At 41.1% G+C, this 23,588-nt stretch overlaps 1 protein-coding gene across 7 annotated transcripts in view; it reads right to left on the bottom strand.

The window, feature by feature from the left end:
* CADM1 (cell adhesion molecule 1) overlaps positions 1 to 23,588 on the bottom strand; it is a 752,856-nt gene that overhangs the window by 35,695 nt on the left and 693,573 nt on the right. For 6 of the 7 annotated variants that reach the window (XM_033918796.1, XM_033918802.1, XM_033918801.1 and 3 more), the window contains one exon: positions 9,398 to 9,430. The exons of the other annotated variant lie outside the window; for it this stretch is intronic. In XM_033918796.1, the coding sequence (XP_033774687.1) occupies positions 9,398 to 9,430 (33 nt within the window). The remainder of the gene's footprint in view (positions 1 to 9,397; positions 9,431 to 23,588) is intronic. 7 annotated transcript variants of the gene reach the window in all.

The raw sequence follows: 23,588 nt of genomic DNA, 5'->3' as shown, positions 1-23,588 counted from the left end.
CCACAAAACTAATCGAAGTTTAGGTAAATTGGCCAGATCCAAACTATCAATAGTAATTACACACACCTGGCACAATAGATAATGCTTTCACAATATCACACCAGGACTCAATTGCTCCTTTTAAACAATGCTCAGAGTTTTAAATCGCAGACCAAACTATGGGACACGCCCAAGCTCTTAAAAATCTGTGTCTGGACTCTCAATCATTGCACTTATTTAGCGTAGTATTTGTCCATTCATAAATATTTCAGTGAACATTCAAGTTATCCGATGTCAATGAAATCGCTTTTGAAAAACTCTGGGTTCTGACGCGTTTCGCGACTGCTGCAAAACTTGTTCTGTCTGTGGTCTGTCTTTAAAGTGACATTCTCCCATTCAAGTCAAGCTATGTCAGCATTCCTGTGGCTTTTTCCTTTAGACAGAAAAGCAGTTGCTCTATAGTTCTCTTTATTCGTTTCGAGGAAAGCAGCTGTAAATTCTGGAAGGTTCTGGTGCTCTACGTTTCTGGTAACTCAGCTCTGGCGATAGAAGGACTGAGGGTATGCCCTGCTCAGAGGAGATGGAATTAGTTCACGTATTCAGTGCTTCTCTTTGGGAAAGCTGTGTGAAGGGCTGTGATTACCAAATCTAGTCTCTGCACTGATTTGTTGTTAGTTCCTGGGGCCTGAACGCAGCTCTCACTGATTTTCTATAACTACTGTCCTGGCATGCCCTGTTCCACTCACAGATATAAATCTGGACAGTATTTTACATCTATAAAATTATTAACATGATATGCAGAGTATATGATGTTTGTACATTGCAACAAAGAGTTACCTGTTAATATAACCTGTTATATTCTTTACATGCGTTAACTTTCTAGTTTTTTATTTCTAGTCCCCAGGATGAACTCCAAAAATTCAGTTCTCCAAGATAAAAGATTATAATTTTACATTTTGGAATTAAGCCCATTGTTGCTTTCAGATCTGTTTGCTTATGAATTTATTTTCTTTTCTTGGAAAGGATCCCATATTCCATATTCTGCTCTCCTATTTAATAAGGAAAACTGGGTATATCCTATTCATGATCCAGCAACAAGTTTAAGGGGAGGAGGGAAAAAAGGACAAACAGGTCTTCAGATGTAACTATTGCATTTCAGAGTCTTGTATGTAGGAGAAGGAGACAGTAAATGAAACTGTCCTTTAACAGAGTTAGCAGCTTTGTAAAGGAACGAGGTGTTCTTACACTCAGAAAGCAGCCCTTATCTGACGGATCTAATAGCGCCTACGGCAAGCTCCTAGCCATCAAAGCCACTTTGTAACCTTGAGATGTCTATGAGGCCATTGTGTGATTCTCAGGTAAAGTGAATCTGCCAGTCCCTCTTCTATGATGGTGAATTAAGTCCAGGACAAATATTTCTGAAAGCTGCATTCTCCTGCAGTGGCTTTCTACTCTGGTAAACTAGGGTGGGGCATCTTTGGTGCCCAAAATTTTTCAAGAGCACCGCAAAGCAAAGTTCTAAAGAAAAAAAAAAAACTGCTGCTGGAAGGGGATGTGAACTCTTTCAGTAAAAGGGTGTTTTTGTGGTGCCAGTTTGATAGGAGATAGTTGCTTGGAATCTTTGCAACTTCCTGACTAGTCAGTCTTTACATTGTTTTTATGAGGGGCTTTTGAAAAGTTCTCAGCCTAACTAACAAAGTTTGGGCAGTCTCCATTGAGGGCTACACACTTAGTCCAGTGACTGCCCCAACGTTATTGGTTGGGCTGAGAACTTTTCAGTGGCCCCTTGTATAGGGACACAGGCTCAGTCTTCTACTTTTTTTTGTTGTTTTTTAATTGTTGGCAGGTTGACTCCTGTGAAGGGGCGGAGTAGCCTAGTAGCTAGAGCACCAGGTTGAAAACCAGCAAAGCCCTTGTTTGAATCCCTCTGCAACTTCTTGTGATCTTGGGCAAGTCACTTAACCCTCTTTTGCCTCAAGAACAAAATTAGATTATAAACCCTCTAGGGACAGGGATATACCTAGTGTACCTGAACGTCAACTCATCTTGAGCTACTACTGAAAAGGTGTGAGCTAAATCCAAATAAATATTAATCCTACCTCCCTTAACTCTCTTCTCAAGGTCCAGGGTTTGGAGGCTTGGTGTAACACAAAAAGACAGACTACATGTTTCAGAAAACAGTTTGTAATGTGATGGAAGGTTAAGAGCCTTCCACATTCCAAAAACTGAAGAGAAATGGCCCCATTCATGGAACAACTTGGTAATCCTGTTAAAAGATGTGTCTCATTTACTTTCCAATCACGTATCCATTCTCTTAGTTCCTCCAATGAATAAAACTCGCTCTTAAATTTACAGAACTTTCAAAGCCAACAAATTAAAACTAGAAGAGCCTTATATTTGGAGGGCAATTAAAAGCACATTGCTAGAGCAATAATAGATAGCCAAGGCATGGTCTTTTCCATACAGTTATACAGACATAAAACTAGAAGTAATCCGCCACAGATCCAGAAGATTAAATTACTTTTGCAAATTACATAAAGGGGCTATTCAGAAAGCTCTATCTGCCTTTTTAAGAGGTGCAATTACTGGCCAGTATCCTTTTTAATTGTTAAAGGTGAACTGCAAAGCTTTTCTTAATTTAATAAAAAGAGGTTTTTCTTTTTTTAATGCAAAATATAAAATAAAGTATTAAATTTGAAAGAAACCCAAATGACAGGTTTTAGCTGCTTTTGCTCTTCAATTAAGAGTGCATAGAAGTAAAAATCTAAAGGAACTCGCTTTTTCACAACAATAATACCACCAACGCCTAGTTATTACATAGATGGAAAAGCATATATGATGACATTCACCCTCAAGGGCTAACTGAATTAGGACATACCAAGCTTCATATTCAAAGAGTCAGAAAGCAGGTCACCCAGATAACTTTATGGGGGGCATTCAATGGGACTTAGCTGCATAAGGCCTGCTGCTAAATATATGCAGATAACATTATCGGGATCACTTTACGGCTAAATTTTTTATATCAACAAAACTTTCCCAGCTAGGGTTGGGGGTAATTTAGAGATAAGATCTGTAGAGCTTTTGTAAACTGTAAATGAATACTAATGGAACCGTTAAAATAAAAAAAAGATCATATCTTTGAACTTCTATCTATAAAAATTTTTTTTAAAAAAAAATATTTAAAATTAATTTTCTTCCCTGAAAGACCTGCATAGTTCTACATCAGGGGTTCTCAACCCTGTCTTTAGATATAAACGGGATGGAGTCATTCCAGAGGAAGGCTACTAAAATGGTCGGCACTCTACATCATAATGCGCACAGGGGCAGACTTAAAGATCTCAATATGTATACCTGTGGAGGAAAGGCGGGAGAGGGGAGACATGATAGATACCTTTAAATACCTATGTGGCAGGGGTAGGGAGCTCCGGTCCTCGAGAGCCGTATTCCAGTCGGGTTTTCAGGATTTCCCCAATGAATACGCATTGAAAGCAGTGCAAGCAAATACATCTCATGCATGTTCATTGGGAAAATCCTGAAAACCCGACTGGAATACGGCTCTTGAGGACCGGAGTTCCCTACCCCTGCTATATGGCATAAATACACACAAGGTGAGTCTCTTTCAATTGAAAGAAAACGAGAGTGAGAAGGCATAGGATGAAGTTAAGAGGTGATAGGCTCAGGAGTAATCTAAGGAAATGCTTTTTTACAGAAAAGGTGGCAGATGTATGAACTAGTCTCCCGGTAGAGGTGGTGTATCTGAATTCAAGAAAATGTGGGACAGGCACATGGGATCTCTTAGGGAGAAGAGGAGATAGTGACCAGGTAGACTCCTTGATCAGAAAAATCTTTCACACCCTCTGGAAACTTCGGTCCATCAGAGCTTATTTCGATGCCTCATCATTTCGAATTCTAGTACAATCCCTTATTCTGAGTCAACTCGATTATTGTAACATCGCCTACTTGGCACTCCCCCTGAAATACATGCGGCAATTGCAACTAGTTCAAAATGCAGCGGTTAGACTACTTTGTGGACTGAAGAAGTTTGATCATGTGACACCTTCCTATCGACTTTTACACTGGCTACCGATGGAGGCACGTTTGAAATTCAAGTTTGGTTGTTTTTGCTTCAAAGTATTCTATGGCTTAGCCCCTAAATACATAACAGACCTTTTCTCTTTCTCAACCAACAGACACAAGCGAAGCTCACACCTGAACTTCGTTTCGCCACCGGTTAGAGGTTGTAAATTTAAAAGTCATCATCAACATCTTCTCGCACATCAAGCAGCATTATGGGGTAAAGACCTTGAACAATTGCTTGTGCCTACTACCTATGGAGGATTCAGGAAATGCCTGAAAACACATCTATTCCTGAAATACTTAGGAAACCAACCTATTCAATCTTAGTCCTTAACAGCCGAGCGCAAGAACCACCTGTCGCTAAATCTGTACTTTGTTTATTCATTCAATCTGTAACTTTGTTTATTCACTCAATCTGTAACATTTCTAATCATTGTAAACCGCATAGAACTTCACGGTCCTGCGGTATATAAACTGTTATTATTATTATTATTATAGTGGATGCTGTGGTTGGGCCAGTTTCAGAAAATTACTCAAAACCCACCTCTTCCAAGGCCAGGACCCTTAATTGCCCCTCCTCAAAGAACCAAATCCTCCCTCCCCCCATTATTACCTCCCCCCCCCGATCCACTCTATCCTTCTCTTTCCAATTTCATCCACTTCGTTGCCTGCAACTCTGTTCAATTAATACTTAACCGTATGTAACTCTGTTTAATTGATGTGAACCGCCTAGAACTCCCTGGGTATGGCGGTATACAAAAATAAAGTTATGTTAGTTATGTTATGTTTTATCTACCCTATAGTAGAGTCCCCCAATGGGAAAAAAACCACTAGTATATATATTATCTAAATATTCCCATATACTTAAGAGAAAGTGTATAACACTAATAATTCAACTATACTTAGGAAGAGACCTCAGTAACGGAGCCCACGCACAGTCGTTTTTCATAGACCGAAATTTCAACGTGGTTGTATGCTCCTTTGCTCCAATCATCGGTCTTCTTCCCACGTGTATTCTACCCTATATTCTAACTATCTTATGAATAGAGTATCATTATTTATTATTAATATTTATTTTTTAATCCTTTTTTTCCCAAACAGTGAAACATCCTAATAATTTTACTTTAAAAATGATCGTAATTCATCTAATATAAGTCAGGTGTCTACACTCACTCATTAGAGACCAAACTGACATCATTCATACACTTCTAATTTCAAATTGTTGTTAAACATTCGGTATTAGTCTATAATATTTTTGAAAAAAGTACTTAGCTTTCATTTTTTAACTTTTAGTTTTCATTTTTTAGTAGAGCTCGTATATCTTGTGATACCAACGTGGCCAGCGTTTCGTAGACTTAAATGTTTGTCTACTGCTTCAGGGCTGTTTCTCACGTATAACAAGCTATTGTTTAACACACACTATCAGTCATCTCAATCTGATTGAGACACTATCAGTCATCTCAATCAGATTGAGATGACTGATAGTGTGTGTTAAACAATAGCTTGTTATACGTGAGAAACAGCCCTGAAGCAGTAGACAAACATTTAAGTCTACGAAACGCTGGCCACGTTGGTATCACAAGATATACGAGCTCTACTAAAAAATGAAAACTAAAAGTTAAAAAATGAAAGCTAAGTACTTTTTTCAAAAATATTATAGACTAATACCGAATGTTTAACAACAATTTGAAATTAGAAGTGTATGAATGATGTCAGTTTGGTCTCTAATGAGTGAGTGTAGACACCTGACTTATATTAGATGAATTACGATCATTTTTAAAGTAAAATTATTAGGATGTTTCACTGTTTGGGAAAAAAAGGATTAAAAAATAAATATTAATAATAAATAATGATACTCTATTCATAAGATAGTTAGAATATAGGGTAGAATACACGTGGGAAGAAGACCGATGATTGGAGCAAAGGAGCATACAACCACGTTGAAATTTCGGTCTATGAAAAACGACTGTGCGTGGGCTCCGTTACTGAGGTCTCTTCCTAAGTATAGTTGAATTATTAGTGTTATACACTTTCTCTTAAGTATATGGGAATATTTAGATAATATATATACTAATGTTTTATCTACCATCATGTTTCTCTGTTTTCTGTTCCTTAGCATACACCTAGCCAGTTATGTTTTCAAGATGCATGACAAATTTGCACCAACTCCATTCTATGTAAATCCAACTCATGCAATATTCACTGTGGATCTTCTGAAAACCTGACTTACTAGGTATGTTCAAATGGTATAAAGTTTTTCTGTGGATTTATAATGGAATTCTTTAGGGGAAAATTCTGTAAAAGGCACCTTAAGATACGCTTCTAAATAAACAGGTACGTATAGTTAGATGCCTAACTTAACTTAGGTGACTATCTTCTTAGGCACAATTCTACAAAAGATAGGTGCCTATTGCCTAACTCCAAAGTATTTATTTATTAATTCAATTTTTCTATACCGTTCTCCCAAGGGAGCTCAGAATGGTTTACATGAATTTTATTCAGGTACTCAAGCATTTTTCCCTGTCTGCCCCAGCAGGTTCACAATCTAATGTACCTGGGGCAATGGGGGGATTAAGTGATTTGCCCAGAGTCACAAGGAGCAGCAGCATGAGTTTGAAACCACAACCTTAAGGTGCTGAGGCTGTAGCTTTAACCACTGCGCCACACTATCCATGTTTAGAGGTGGAGGACTTAGGCGACGCTAGGCGCAATTCTCTGAAGGACTTAAACACCTATAATGTAGGCCTTTAAAACCCTAGCCTGTAATAAGCGCCTAAGTGTTATTGATAGGTGACTCTTATATTATAGATGATAAGGGGGGAAGTTATTGAGGTAGGTTACCATTGAGACATATTATATTGTTAACCCCAGTTACTTATTTAAAATACTTATATCTTGTATATCACAATATCTATGCAAGTTACAAAATATATATCCATAAATTAAACAAACTGGGATCTGTGCTAAAATAGCCCAAGTTAGTGATAAAATAATACATGGTAGCCCGCATTGATAACTACCCCTTAAGCAATGGCAATTACAAAAACAAACAAACCAAATCCAGTCACTTTATTTGGGTATTTATTCAGACTGATGCACTCTTCCATGTAGCCAATGGCTGTTTAAAAAAAGTGTTTAGAGAAAAAACCTTCTTGCAAGGATAGTGTGGCACAGTGGAGGAGTGTGTGGCTACAGCCTCAGCACCCTGGGGTTGTGGGTTCAAACCCTGTGCTGCTCCTTGTGACCCTGGGCAAGTCACTCAGTCCTCCATAGCCCCAGGTACGTTAAATTGTGAGCCCACCGGGACAGATAGGAAAATGCTTGAGTACCTGATTGTAAAACCGCTTAGATAATCTTGATAGGAGGTATATAAAAACCTAATAAACTTGAAAACGTGACACTATCACTTTCATTAAATATGAGGCTTTTATTGACAGGTCATCCTTAGGAATCTACAGTGGCATAGTGAAGGTAGAAGACACCCTGAGCAGGGGTGCCCACCATGCCCTCTTCTACACCCCCTGCCACACTCGCACCTTCCCTTCCCTGTACCTCTTTAAATTTTCATCAACAGGAGTAGCTTCTCCAGCCTGCTGCTCGTGTCAGTGTTGGCGTTCCTCTGACATCACTTCCTGGCCCTATGAGCAGGAAGTGATATCAGAGGGGAGCCAGGCCGTCATGAACAACAGGCCTGAGAAGTTGCTGGTGCTGGCGAAGCTTTAAAGAGGTACTGGATGGAGGGTAAGGAAGGGCACGAGCGTGGCGTGGAGGGGCGGAGAGGTGCCGGTGCCACCAAGATGGTGCCCGTGGTCATTCCCCCTCCTTTACTACGTCACTGGGAATCTATAGCACAAACCCATCAAGAGTAGTACGAGCTCACTTTTCTTTTTTACTTAGCTCCACTAGTTTCAAAAGATGCATACAGGGGGTAATTCCAGAATTATGACATTTACATGCACAAATGCCAAACTTCTGCTGAAGCACTATTCAGTAAATATAGGCATATCTTATACATCATCTATTTAACAGGTAGGCATATATAAAGACAGAGTCCGGGCAGGGAAAACATTTCTGCAGATAGAGGTAAATTCTATATATGGTGTTAAAAAAAAAAAAAAATTGGCACTGAATAAACCCCACATGCTAAGTGCTATTCTGTATACAGCGCTCTGAGTTGGGCATTATCCTGCCCAGAATATGCATAGTGTCGGGATCCACAGCATAGTTTTAGGTGTGTGGATTTACACTACGGAAACCTGGTGGAATTCCCCATGCCAAACTTAGGCGTGGATCAGGCATGTTCTGTCAACAGTGCCCATGCCCTTCCCACGGTCACGCCCCCCTTTCTGAATATATGCATTAGAATTTACATGCACCTCTTTACAGAATATTCCTAAAAAGATGTGTGCATAATTTCTAATTATTACCCATTAGTGCTGACAATTATTATTGCCCAATTATCAGCACTGATTTTCAGTGCTAGTCAATTAAGTTGTATGTGCAAATATGGCACATGCCCAAATTTGCACGTGTAACTCAAAGCATCATATATAGAATCCAGGGGGATAACTAATAGAATAAGTTATGAATGTATTTCTGGCATGTAAACTCTTATACCAGCTCTCTTGATTGTGAAAGTGTTTGTGCCTGTTATAAGTTATACTAGTATTTAAAAAAGGAAAGTAGGTGTCCTTTATATAGGGTTACCAGAGGTCCGGGGAAACCCAGACATGTCCTCTTTTTAGAGGACTATCTGGGTGCCCGGAAGGACTTTCCAAAACCCAGCAGTTGGCCAGGTTTTGGAAAGCTCTGGCTGTGTCTGGAGGGCCTCTGAGCATGCACAGATGATGTCACACGTGTCCGCACATGCTCAGAGGCTCCTGGAAATAGCCTGCAGGTCACAATTGAATTTACGAGGCTTTCTGTGGGCAGGGCATGGGCAGGACTGAAGGCAGAATGAAGGGGGGGGGGGGGAGGGGAGCTGGGGTAGAATGGGTTGGAGCCATGCGTCCGGGATTTTACCAAAGAAAATATGGCAACCCTACCTTTATAGGAACTGCCCTCTCCAGAGATAAAGTAAAAAACGACTTTCTATTTCATTTTAATTCATAGAGGGTTCCGTTCCTTACCTACAATTTTAACGACTGATTCTATACAGGTACACCAGCTAAGCTAGCTATCCATTCAGCTCTAACAATAGTGCATTTATGACATCAGACCACATGAAACACGATCTCCCCATAAAGATTTATTAGTTCCTTTTTTTTTTTTTACCCTCCCCAGGGGCTTGCCATGGTCAGCAGAGCCATAAAGGTAGAGAAAACAATAGTGTGATACCAACCGTAAACTTCAGGTTCTTTCGTCAGCGTGGTTTCTACACACAGGAACAGAGGATTGGAGGTAGGGAAGAACAAGAGGAACAGCATGCAAAAAAAAGGGAAAATGGAAAAAATGGAACAGGTAATACATGAGCAAGCTTTCAAAAAACATTGCATGACAAGCAGTAATAAATGAAAAGGGGGAAAATAGCATTTGACATGAGCTGCACTGTTGAACACATGCCTTCAGCTTCAAACCTGTGAATTAGAGGAAAAAGGCTTTAGGTTTTCATTCTTTCCATAGAATTTGCTGGGAGAAGGGATGTCAATTTTTAAAGGGAGAACATGCAAAGTGAGGGGAATTGCTTTTGCAGACTTAGTGACTGTGGACTGTATGTGGCTTATGGGCCACCATTGCTTCTTATCTGTAGTTGGCATAGAGATTTTTTTTTTTTACTTTCAAAACACTCCTTCCAACAAAACAATCTTTAGCTTCATCTGATTAAAAAAAAAATCCCACCACACATTTTCTAGCTCTTGTATCACTATGGCACAGGATAGAAAGGGTGTTTATGTTCACTCAGTTTGGTTCTGAAAATGCACATATTGACCAAGCAGCTAAAACATGCAGAAACCTTACACATGAAAGTGGGGGTTCACAAACCAGTCTTCGGGACGCACCAGCCAGTTAGGATTTCAGGATACTCACAAGAAGCATGCATGAAAAATATAGAAACAGAAACATGAAGACAGAAAGAGACCATATAACCTATCCAGTCCGCCCATCCATGCCAACTATAGAGAACGACAAGGGGATAACCACAGGAAACCATCCAGTGCCATTCTTTAGTGTCTATCCCAACCTCAGTCCTCCTACACCAGCATTCTTCAATGTAAGGCCTGAGGGTCAGTGGCTGTGCCCATTCATACTCTGATTCTTCCCTCTCTCCTTAGAGAATGACATGGTTTTCTGCTCCCTTTCACTCCCTTGGAGATCCTATGTACTTGTCCCAAACTTTCTTGAATTCAGATATCGTTTTCATCTCTACCACCTTCAACAAGAGGCCATTCCACAAATTCACCATTCTTTCTGTGAAGTAGTATTTCCTCAGGGTACTCCTGAGCCTGCCCTATGCCCCCTTATTCTAGAGCTTCCTTTCAATTGAAAGACTTACATTTTGTGCATTTATGCCACAAAGGTACTTAAATGTCTCTATCGAATTTCCCCCCTCTCCCACCCTTCTTCCAAAGTATACATATTGAGATCTTTAAGTCTATCCCCATATACTTTATAATGACGATAACTGAACATTTTAGTAGCCATCCTCTGGACCAACTCCATCTTGTTTATATCTTTTGAAGGTATGGTCTCCAGAATTGTACAACACAAAAGAGAAAGGCAAGGGAGGTGTCTATTCAGCCAACCAGTCTTTATTGGAAATGGATGGTCCCAACAAGGATCCTAGTTTCGGAATGTGAAGCCTGTTCTTTACGAACTTGCACACATTTGCTTGCATTGATAAGTGCCATCACAGTGTTCTCACTGTGCTCTAATTGATTCCTACATACAAGTCTCCCCTGAGGAAGGTGTGGCTTCACACGCCGAAACTAGGATCCTTGTTGGGACCATCCACTTCCAATAAAGACTGCTTGTTTGGATGAATAGATGCTTCCCTTGCCTTTCTCTTTTGTGTTGCCTATAACCCATGGCAAGGTGTTCTTTCTTCACCTGTCCCTCCAGAATATTCTAAATAAGGGTCTCACCAGAGTCTTATACAGGGGCATCATCACCCCTATTTCCTACTGGCTATTCTCTCTAAGCACCCAATGATTTTTCTTTCATCATCACACACAAGGGATGCAGTGCATGCAAATTTATTTTACACACATCTATTATGGATATCTTGTAAACCAGACTGGATGGGTGTGTTCTGAGGACTGGAGTGAGAATCCCTGCATGAAAGCAAGCAGTAGGCCTAGAGTACGTAAGATTCACCATCGTATCTCATTTTAAGTCCAGTTTTATTCTAGAGCTATCTGGGCTAAACAGCAGCAGCACATTTAATTACAATCTTATCTCTATTTTGCGATAAGATTGTGTGACAGAGTTTAATACAATAGGGGGCAGAGACCTCTAGTGAACACAGAATACTGCAAGGTTCAGTTCAGACATCACCCAGACTCATGGTTGAAAATTGGCAATCTAGGTTTGCTTAATAACCTGAAACCTGGACATGGCACCAACTGCAATTCATTCTCAGTCAAGAAAATGCATTGAAGACTCAAGGTTTGAAGTCAGTTTGTGCATTCCATTTAACTGCAATTTCAGTTCTGCTGCGTTGCCATCTGAACCAGGGAAGTCAATTAGGTCTCAGTTACCCTATTCCTTGTGAATCTGCGAGTCCATCACTGTCCAAGTCGCATGCTTTTAAATAAGTTTTTTAAAGATTATAACTTACAACCCCATTTTTATGTCCAATGCTTAGAATCTATGATAGGTGTTCAATCAAAATTTTAATAAACTCGAACTTGCTGTCCAACTCCCACTTACAGAGACTGCAGTCTAAAGAGGGTTAAGTTCTACCTGTAACATAAAGAAATAATCAACTGCTGGAAACCAACTAAAGGAGTGACCTTTTAATTGGAAAGGGGATGCAGTGATTAAGAAGAGGTCTTTCGGGAGATGGAAGATATAGTTCATTTTTTTAAAATTCAATTGATGATATCAAGGACACTGGATATTCAACATGAACATTGTATCGTGAGTGTGGAGGTGACCAATTAAGCTGTGTGTATGAGTATGATGTTTGGACAAAAATTTTAAAATAATAAGAACGATGTTAAATATTACGTTATTGCAATAGAATTGAATGGTGATAGTAGCTTCTTTATTGTGTATGGGTTTAATTAAATTATTGGGAGCTGCTAAGTGGAGATAAATAACCCCGGGTGATCGAATATATAAAAAAAAATTATAGAGAACATTTTCTGGGGCTCTCCTTCCTCCCACTGCAACTCCCTCCCTAGTCTCCCATCTACCGGGATTTCATCAGTCAGAAGTAACGGGGATTGCTCCTGTGCTGTGAAAACCCAGTGGACTTAGCTATGTAGAGAGGGCCTGGATGGGCTTTCCCCATTTCTTTTTCACACCAGGAAAAGCAGAAGGGTTGAACATGAGATTTAAAGAGGATCATCTTTGGTGCAGGACTGAATTTACAATGGCTACTTAGATTCTATGGGATGCCTTAACCAAAAGGATGTTCCTCTACGTTGCCATTTTACGTGTATGCTGCTGTGAGGAGTGATCTCGGGGCATACTCTATTCTCAGCAGGGGAAAACCCTACCCAAATGTTGTACCAATATTTTTGACTCACAAATACTCCTACAAATTCTACAATTAATGCCATGATTTTCTTACTCTGATGACCGAGGCAACTTGCTGAGTAATAATAAACCAGGCTGCACGATCTCCTTCAAATTCATTCTTAAGTAGGGGACTTTATCAATGTGGGCTACTGTTAAAAATGTGAAATATTACTGTTAACCCCAGTTATTAGTAACTAGGTCTCATTGCATAAAATGGAACCTGTACTAAAACAGCACAGGTTAGTGGTAAAATAACTCATATTAATGGTAACATATGTTGATAGCTACAGTATTACATCAGGTCATTTTTTTGCACTCTGCTGTACTGTCATGGTCCGTGGCATAGCTACCACTGAGCAAGCACAACAACGGGTCGCCCAATGGTAGGGGCTGACTGTAGTCGAATCTTCCCTTCTGTGCGCAGAGGTCCAGCAACTCTCCCCCCACCATACTCAGCTATGCACCCATCATTCAAGCCCTTCACAGCTGCAGCATGAGACAGCGCTAAAGGCTGCCTCTATGGATGGCTGGACGTTTCCTCTGTCACATCTCACTGCTCTGGTGCAACTTCCTGTGGGCGGGATGCAGCAGAGAAAAGATCCCACCAGCCAGAGGCACAGCCTTAGCTCTGTCTCTGATGCTGTAGCTGTGGGGGACCTTGTGGGGATGTAAGTAGCTGAATGTGAGGGGGAGGTGCTGGACCCAGGGAGTGGATGCCAGAATAGAGGGGGGGGGGGCATTTTGGCCTACCCACTTAGGGCTCACCGAGTCCTAGTCTCTCCACTGGCCATGATATTACTCTAGCTCATGTCATTCCCCAACATCTGAATTCAACATTTAAAATCTTTTCGCACAGCTTTGAAAAAGTCTCAATTAAAACTTGAAAATTCAAAAGGCTGAGAATGAGCTAAGACAGTTTGTCTACAAGGGGGCTGTTCTGACTAATTAGCTCCTTTTAGTTATCAACATGATGTGCCTTATCATTTTGAATTCCCGTGACTGGGATGTAGTTATACCCGGCTATAATCTGTTCAGGAAAGACAGGGTAGGAAGAAAAGGAGGAGGAATAGCATTATATGTTAAAGAACATATTAAAGCCACACAATTGCAGGATCTGTAGGGCAAGGAAGAGGCACTGTGGATCAATTTGGAAAGAGGGAATGGTGAATATATTTACATTTGTGTGATATACAGGCCTCCTTCACAGACGGAAGAAACAGATAGAGATTTAATAGTAGACATTCAGAATATAGTATATCTAAAAAAGGGGAAGTCTTGCTAATAGGTGATTTTAACATGCCGGATGTTGATTGGTGTATCCCTATTGCAGGGTCTTCTAGAAGTAGGGAGATTCTCTATTCTCTATAAGGAGAACTGTTCCAGCAGTTGGTAATAGAACCCACATGGGAAGGGGTCATACTAGACTTAGTGCTTACAAACGGGGAAAGTGTTTCTGTTGTTACAGTGGGTGATAATCTAGCATCCAGTGATCACTGCATGGTACAGTTTAATATTAAGATGGGTATAGAGAGGGCTCATTCAAAAGCAAATGTTCTAGACTTAAAAAAATACTAACTTTGTTTGGATAGGGGTTTACATCAAGGAATTATTGTCTGGAAGGGAACGTCTGGAAGGAGTGGAAATGCAGTGGCCAAAACTGAAAGGAGCGATTGTAAGGGTGACAAACCTTTTTGTGAGGCAAGTAAGTAAAAGTAAGAGGAAAAGAAGGCCACTCTGGTTCTCAAAAGTAGTAGCAGAGAAGATAAGGAATAAGAGATTAGCTTTTCATAAACTACAAAAGATTGCAGAAAGAGGAAGACAGGCAAAAATTTCTGGAAAAGTTAAGAGAGGCTGGTCTTGTAGTCGGGAAAGCAAAGATGCAAATGGAAGAACAAAGAGCTGACACGGTAAAACAGGGAGACAAGACATTTTTAAGATATATTAATGATAGGAAGAAGTGCAAAAGTGGCATTGTGAGACTCAAAGGTGAAGGGGAGGAATATGTAGAAGCTTATAAAGAAAAGGCCGAATTGCTTAACAGATATGTCTGTTCTTTGTTTACGGCTGAAGCCCCGGGAACGGGATATGCAGAAAAAAAACGTGACTAGGGATGTAGGAATAAAAGACCCTGACTGATTTTCAGAGGGTTATTTCATGAAGAGCTAGCTAAAATAAAGGTAGACAAAGCAATGGGGCCGGATGGTGTACATCTGAGGGTGCTGAAGGAACTTAGGGAAGTTCTGGTAGCTCCGCTGACTGACCTTTTCAATGAGTCTCTAGAGTCAGGAGTGGTACTGGAGGACTTGCGAAGGGTAGATGTGATCCCTCTCCACAAAAGTGGAAGTAAGGAAAACGTAGGGAATTACAGACTGGTATGTCTGACTTCTGTGGTAAGCAAATTAATGGAAACACTTTTAAAACAGAGAATGGTCAAGTTTCCGGAATCCTGTGGATTACAGGAATGGAGGCAAAATGGATTCACTAGAGGTAGGTCAATTTCTTTGACTGGGTGATCAGAGAATTGGATAGAGGATGTGCACTAGTTGTGGTGTATTTAGATTTTAGCAAAGCCTCTGACAGTGTTCCACACAGACGTCTAATAAATAAATTGAGGGCCCTCAGGATGGGTCCCAAAGTGAGGGGCTGGGTCACGAACTGGTTGAGTGGAAGGCGACAGAGGGTAGTGATCAATGGAGGAAAGGGCTGTTACCAGTGATGTGCCTCAAGGTTCTGTTCTTGGGCCTGTTCTTTTTAACATTTTTATAAGCGATATTGCTGAAGGGTTGTCGGGTAAGATTTGCCTCTTTGCGAATGATACCAAAATCTGCAATAGAGTAGATGCGCCAGATGGTGTGAATAGCATGAAGAAAGACCTGGCGAAGCTTGAAGAACGGTCTGAAATTTGGCAGCTAAAATTTAATGCTAAGAAATGCAAGGTCATGCATTTGAGCTGCAAAAACCTGAGGGAACGGTACAGATTAGGGAGTGAAGAGCTTATGTGCATGTCAGAAGAGCGGGACTTGGTGATTATATGTGATGATCTTAAGGTGGCCAAACAGGTTGAAAAGCTGACAGTGAAAGCTAGAAGGATGGCTATGTAGGTATGGCTAGTAGGAAAAAAAGAGGTATTGATGCTCTTGTATAAGACTTTGATGAGACCTCATTTAGAATATTGTGTACAATTCTGGAGGCTGCACCTTCAAAAAGATATACAAAGGATGGAATTGGTCCAGAGGAAGGCTACTAAAATGGTACGTGGTCTTCATCATAAGGCGTATGGGGATAGACTTACATATCTCAATCTGTATACTTTGGAGGAAAGGCAGGAGAGGGGAGATATGATAGAGACGTTTAAATACCTACATGATGTAAATGCGCATGAATCAAGTCTTTCATTTGAAAGGAAGCGCTGGAATAAGAGGGTATAGGATGAAGTTAAGAAGTGATAGGCTCCGGAGTAATCTAAGGAAATACGTTTTTACAGAAAGGGTGGTAGATTCATGGAACAGTCTCCCAGAAGAGGTGGTGGAGACAGAGACTGTGTCTGATTTGAAAAGGGCTTGGGATAGGCATGTGGGATCTCTCAGAGAGAGAAAGATAATGGTTACTGTGGATGGGCAGACTAGATGGGCCATTTGGCCTTTATCTGCCATCATGTGGATCCTTTTAGTAAGCTGTTTACTGAAGGTTAAAATCTACTACCGCAAAGTGCATTCAATGGTCCCGCCATAGTTTTCGGATCAGTACGGTATATATTTCCCACACACCAAAAAGTACATTTTATTTTAGTGCTGGGGGCATGCTTGGGGACAGAGCGTAGGCATGACAAGCACTAATTGGTTAGTACAGCTGCATTGCTGTGCGTTAACCAATGCTTGGGGACAGAGCGTAGGCATGACAAGCACTAATTGGTTAGTACAGCTGCATTGCTGTGCGTTAACCAATGAGTGCATGGTTAGCGTAGGAGCCCTCACCACCTAGAAAATAATGTTGGCAAGGGCTCACTTGGTAACAGCCACATACTAATCAGCTGCCATTTTACCGCCATGCTAAAAGTGGCCTCAGCAGACGTGAAACCCACATAGAGGTCATAATGCAGGCCACTTTTTATTTATTGCAGCTTAATAAAAGGGTCCCTTCATTACTTATTTGAATTTATATTTGAATTCTTTATTTTTCTTGCCAAGTTATTTGTTTTCAGATTATTATTGTGAACCATTTAAAAACTTTATTGTACAAAGACGATATGTCAAATAAACAAATCGAGTCAAATGCAGAATCCAGCTCCTCTAAAGGGGGCAATTGTTTTTCCTTAAAATGTAAAAGAAATAGCACTGCAGGTTAACCACATAACCTCACCTTTCCCGTCATTGTTTTAGGAAAGGCCTAAATACCCATCCTTTAAGAGTGATTCTTCCTGCTGTTAAAACAACTGCAGTTTTAGCCTGTTCAGAATCATTTTAATAACAAGAATAAAAGAGAATATTTAACAATTTACATGCTTTATTCCTCTTGTTGAAGTTAAGGTCTTTTTATTTTGCCCATTTACAAAACTGAGATTAAAGTGCTGATGCTGTTTGCAAGCCTATGTTTTCATTGATAACTCGGTCAAGAACACCTCCGAAACTTCAGGATGACGCTCAAAAGTATCTCTAACTCATCCATGACGTTCACAGAAAAGTCATTCAAATCAAGAGAGAAGCACTATTTGATCATCAGCAATATTTAAGTGAACATAAACTTGGCATTTGATTTTGCAAATGCAGCCTAATTTCAGTGACTGAGTTTGCCTAAGCATTTCCCCTCAATCTGCATGATGCCCAGAAGGCCAAGGTGAATTCAAAGCTTTTCTTTTCTGGTCATTCATTTGCCTTCAGGAGCCTGGCAGAGCATCCTGTCGAAACCCACTCTGAACAGTGCAATATTAGAGATTCTGAGGCATTTACGAAGACAAAGTGTTACCCAAAAAACCACAATGTTACTTACAGGTTCCAAGCTTACATGCTTAAAATGTCAAACAAAAACAGCAAATTGGTGGGTGAGAAGGAAAGGTACTCTGTATCAAGACAAGTTGTATTAAATGCATTGGCATATCAGTTCCCATAGCTGGCATCACAGTGAATGAGTAAGGCAAGGTAAGCGGCTTAAAACTGAATACGTTAATATTTTTACAAAGCTTTTTACATCTGAGGAGCCAAATGTGGAGAAATGCAAAGGAGAGGAGCTGTCAAAAACCATAACTGAGAAAGACTTCCCTTAGAAGTGATGCAGAAGTGGTTCAGTTTCCAGCTAGGGCTGTTATCACTATTCCCTCTAAGCTGAGCAGATGTCCTCCACCTATAGTCTTGCCAGCAGGGGGTGATGTTTCATTATCACATTTTCAATAGTGAGGGACAGGCAATCTAAGCAGGACTCCAGGGAACCTGCCTGTCCTCAAGGCCGGATTAAAGGGTAGGCCCAGTAGGCATGTGCCTCAGCCCAAGGAGGTCAGGGGGACCTGATGCACTGTTCCAATGATGTCATCATCGGCACCGAGCAGCACTCCTTCCTTCTCCCCCCCGAGCTAGCACCACCTCTCCCATTCTGTCCTCTCGCTGTCCTCGATCGCTACAGATAGCAGTAGCCCAACAATTCCTATTGTGAAAAATTGCAAGAGGACCTTGTGAGGCTCGGAGACTGGGCATCACAATGGCAGATGATGTTTAATGTGAGCAAGTGCAAAGTGGCGCATGTGGGAAAGAGGAACCCAAACTATAGCTACGTGATGCAGGTTCTATTGTTAGGAGTCACTGCCCCTGGAAAAGGATCTAGTTAGTCAAATTTGTTGATCAAAATGAGTGCTTAAAATCATCAGTTCGGATTTCGAAAGTGTAGAACTGTTGTTCTTGGCTGATGTGGATGCTTTGAGACAGGGCATGGATGAACATGTGACATACTGCATGGTTTCGATTGACATTCTGGTGCTTTTGACTCAGTTGATTTAAATTTGTTACTGAAAAAACTGGAAAATTTAGGAATGAGAGGTACTCTTTTGCAATGGTTTAAATCACACCTATTTGACCGTACTTTTATTACTTTATATTATGAATGAATGAATGAATTAAATTTGATTTATATCCTGTCCTCCCCAAGGAGTCCAGAATGGGTTATATGGTAACATACATAACGATTAACAACAGGTAACAGAAGACTAAGGCAATAGGATACTGTGATGTGCATATAGTTCAATTGTTCTGGATTAGCAGACACTTGGAGCCTGAAGCATGCACAGGGGGAGAGTCTGTGTGCACAGGGAGAAAGTCAGTTGGACATCTATTAAGGATACAGTGGTTTGGGAGTAACAGTCTGAATGCTAGCTTGTCCTGAGGAGTCGGGTGAAGAGGTAGGTTTTTGTTGCTTTCCTAAAGCTCAAAAGTCCATCAAGGGATTTGATGTTAGGAGGAAGCTAATTTCAGTACTTCGGTATGAAGTAAGAATATGACCTTCATCTGGCACTTTCTAGTTGAAGACTGTGACCAGGGGGTATTTGAAAACATGTTTCCTCCTGGAACCGGAAAGGTTTGTTTGGGACATAAGGCGGGAGTTTGACTGATATGTAGCTAGATGCCATGTTGTGTAAGGACTTGAACGAAAGTACTAAGCCTTTGAAGATGCAGCGTTTAGCTATGGGTAGCCAGTGGGCCGACAATAGCACTTGGGATATTGAATCGTGGATGCGAAGGTTCTTCAGTAGTCTGATTGCTGCATTTTGTACACATTGGAGACGCTTAATATTTTTTGCTATCAGTCCATTGAATAATGTGTTGTAGTAGTCCATGCGGAAAATGACGAAGGCATAGAGAAGTTGTGATAAATCCAGTTCAGAGAAATAGTTTGTTATTTTCCATAGTTGTCGTAGATAGTAGAATGAAGATGAGACCACTTGCGAGATATGGTCAGTAAGTGATAAGTTTGAGTCGAGACGTACCCTAGGCTATGGACTTGGTCTTTGGCAGTTATGAGGGATGATTCCCAGAGGAGAGAGGAACGATTGTAAGTGCAATGTTCTTTGCGGATCCAAAGGAGTTCAGTTTTTGTGGACATCCAGATTTTGATTTCTGAGAGACAGTTTTGTAATCTGGGAGTCATGGTTGTCTACTAGCGGTAGGTATAGTTGGATCTCAATGGCAAAGTTCATCGGCAAAGGAGTGAGAGACTAGATTGAGGGGCAGTGGTGGAGTGACTGGATTGGGGAAAGAGAGGGGGAGAGACACTGGATTGCAGAGGAGAGCAAGGGGCACAGAGAAAATACTGGGCAAAGGGGCGGTATAGAGACAATACTGATCTTGGGGAAAGAGAGAGACTAAGAGGGCAGATGCTAAATACAGGGGGAGGAAAAGAACAAGGATACAGAGGGGAGATGCTGGACAGGACAAATAGGGACACAGAAGAAAGATGGAAGGCAGACTTGTAGAAAGAAGAAATGTTAAAGACAAGGTAAAAAAAAACCCAGAGAAAAGCTGAAGAGAGACACTGGAATGGTAAATAAAATGCTCAGACAACAAAGGTAGAAAAAATAATTTTATTCTGAATTTATTAAATGGAATACCTCAGTCTCTGAAAATGCACATTTCTGATACCTTATAGTTCAGTTTCTATTTCTCTGATATTGCTGTACATGCTAAGTCTCATTTCAGACAGAGTATGAAAGAAAGAGATGAAAGTTGAAAAATAAAAAGAAAGGTGAGAAAGAGGATGAAATTTGAGTGAACAGGGGTAGAAAAGAAAAAAAAGAGGGGAAAAACCTAAAAGGGAACAATCAGTGGTTGTTACATTCATATGAGGAGGTAGGGAAGGAGTAGGGTTACCAAATTTTGCATCTGGAAGAAGAGGACGTGTTTGGCTCCACCCTGTTCCGCCACCAGGCCCTTCTCCGTTCCATCCCCCAACCCCAGCCCAACGCAAATCTCATCTCTTCAGGCCAAGTCTGGAGTGCATCTGCACATGCGCAGATGTGACGTGATGAACATCGCATGCATTAGAACATAAGAATTGCCGCTGCTGGGTCACACCAGTGGTCCATCGTGCTCAGCAGTCTGCTCATGCGGCAGCCCTTTGGTCAAAGAACAGTGCCCTACGTCTAGCCTTACCTGCGTACGCTATGGTTCAGCAAGAACTTATTTAACTTTGTCTTGAATCCCTGGAGAGTGTTTTTCCCTATAACAGCCTCCGGAAGAGCGTTCCAGTTTTCTACCACTCTGGGTGAAGAAGAACTTCCTTACATTTGTACGGAATCTATCCCCTTTTAACTTTAGAGAGTGCCCTCTCGTTCTTTCTACCTTGGAGAGGGTGAACAATCTGTCTTTATTTATTTCTGTAATCTCTCACTGTACAGCAACTCCTCCAGTCCCTTAACCATTTTAGTCACTCTTCTCTGGACACTCTCGAGTAGTACTGTGTCCTTCTTCATGTACAGCGACCAGTGCTGGACACAGTATTCCCGGTGGGGGCATACCATGGCCCGGTACAGCAGCATGATAACCTTCTCTGATCTGTTTGTGATCCCCTTTTTAATCATTCCTAGCATTCTGTTTGCCCTTTTCGCTGCCGCCGTGCATTGCACAGACGGCTTCATTGACTTGTCGACCAGTACTCCCAAGTCTCTTTCCTGGGGGATCTCTCCAAGTACCGCATCGGCCATCCTGTATTCATGTATAAGATTTTTGTTACCGACAAACATCACCTTACACTTATCCACGTTAAACCTCATTTGCCATGTGTCGGCCCATTTCTCGAGTGTGTTTACGTCACATTGCAGGCCCTGATTTCAACAGCTTTTCAAAACCCAGACAAAGTGCCGGGTTTTGAAAAGCCATCTGGACAGTCCTCTAAAAAGAGGGTAAATCCATATGTCTGGTAACCCTAGGAAGGAGCTGGTCTGCTTAGGCACATTCCTGGAAAATCAGAAGAGGGAGCGGCCACAACCATGCATTCCGCCAAAAGGCCTGGTTTTCACTTTCTGGAAGCAGTATGAGTGAGCAGTGGTGCCCTGTGCACAAGTCTAGTGACTTATCAGCCACTGGCACACTGAATGTGAGGCTGCAGTCCAATACCACATTCTATTAATAGTGCTTAATACTTGTGATAAACTCCCCTTCTCTCACCTAATGCCACAGATAGAAATCTGAGTAAGCTGACGTGCTGTCATCAGAAGCAACCGGGGAAAGGGGAGGGAAGGAGATATTTTTAAAATGTGTGAGACTGCAACAAAAGGCATACATATCTATTTTTAAAATGTGGGAAACTATTTGAACTCAATTACACTAGAGGCCTTGGAATTAAAACCAACGGTGACTGTGCAAGCTTGGCACTTTCAGCTAGCACTGAATCCTGCTGTAGAGGTGCTGTACAGGTTTTAACGATGGCTCTTTCACAGCTGACCCACAGAACATCCACCCAGCATGCTTTGCAGTTTTAGCCAAATTTTAAAGCATTACAAGAAAAACACCACAAAATCAACTTTGGGATGGAAACAAGTTATAGCACAGACAGGGTTGTTCTGCTGCAACTGAAAACGTGAGACAAGGATAATTAAAAGATAATTTTGTTAATTCAAGATCAGCCTTTAAACATTTCAGGAACAATGTTCAGAAAGTGATGGTCAGTGTTTCTTTGACCTCTGGCATCCACTGGCTGATCTGCACCTGAGCGTTGGCTCTTATCTAGGTCCTGGCATTCAATATCTGGGCATGCGGTAGCTGCCGAGTTACCTGGATGTCACCAATATTCAGAGGCAGTACCTAGATAGTTATCTGCTTAACTTAGGACATCAAACACTTAACCAGATAGTTTTTTGAATCATCAGCAGGACTTGGCAACTCCCGGTTCTATCTTGACTCCATCCCAGCCCTAGCCAGACAGTGCCAAGGTGGTCAGAGAAGTTATTCTGGGGCACCGTCTAGTTATGTGCCATGGAAGAACCTGTGGGGACCCAAGCCAGCACTAATTAACTCTAATTAACTGGATACTTGACTTCAAGTCCTAGACGAGAACTCAGTTAGATTAGACCCAACATGGGCCATGTTTCTGTGTCAAGGGCCATTCAGTACAATCTTCATAAGACATCAAGAAAAATCAAAAACATTTCATTTCAGCTGGTTGTTTGGCCTGGTTTCACTTGACTTGATGTTTTTGGTTTTTATTGATTTCTTATGAGGATTGTACTCAAAGACCCCTTACTCAGGCAAATACGCTGAAACACGGCCCGTGTCGGGTCCAATAAAACTGAGTTCCCACCCAGGACTTGGAAGGCCCTTTGTACTTTTTTTTCCTGCTCTAGCACCAATGCCTACCGACTGTCCTTTTCTGGAATAGCACTTCAATCTTATTATTACTATTTCTAATGAGGAAAGCTCCAGTATGTCCAATTTTGATGTACTGTTTATAGCACACCTGTTACACTCCTCATTTCAAATAATTTCTATCCAGATCCTCAGCAATGAGTGTAATAGGTGTGCTATAAATCATACCTACCGTCCTTTAACACAAAATGGTCTTAACATGCGAATCTGCATGTGCTAACCCAACATAAAACCAGTCACTGTGCTTGTGAAATAGCATTCATTTGCACCTTAACTCCTGAATTCTGTAAATGGTGCTTTGAGTCGCCTGCACAATTTTGGGCGTACGCAACTTAATTGAATAACACGCCAATTAGCATTGATAATTGGCTTCTTCGCAAGGAATTATTAGTCCTAATTGGTTGTAATTTAACTTTATGTGCGTAAATGTAGGCATAGAAGCAGGAGGTTCATGGGCATTCCGCAACGTTACGTGTATAATTATGGACTAAGAGGCATCTGCGCCTT

The sequence above is a fragment of the Geotrypetes seraphini genome, chromosome 13, assembly GCF_902459505.1.
Source record: "Geotrypetes seraphini chromosome 13, aGeoSer1.1, whole genome shotgun sequence".
Taxonomy (NCBI): Eukaryota; Metazoa; Chordata; class Amphibia; order Gymnophiona; family Dermophiidae; genus Geotrypetes; species Geotrypetes seraphini.
The sequence above is the reverse complement of the archived record's forward strand: the minus strand, read 5'-3'. Positions and strand labels throughout refer to the sequence as shown.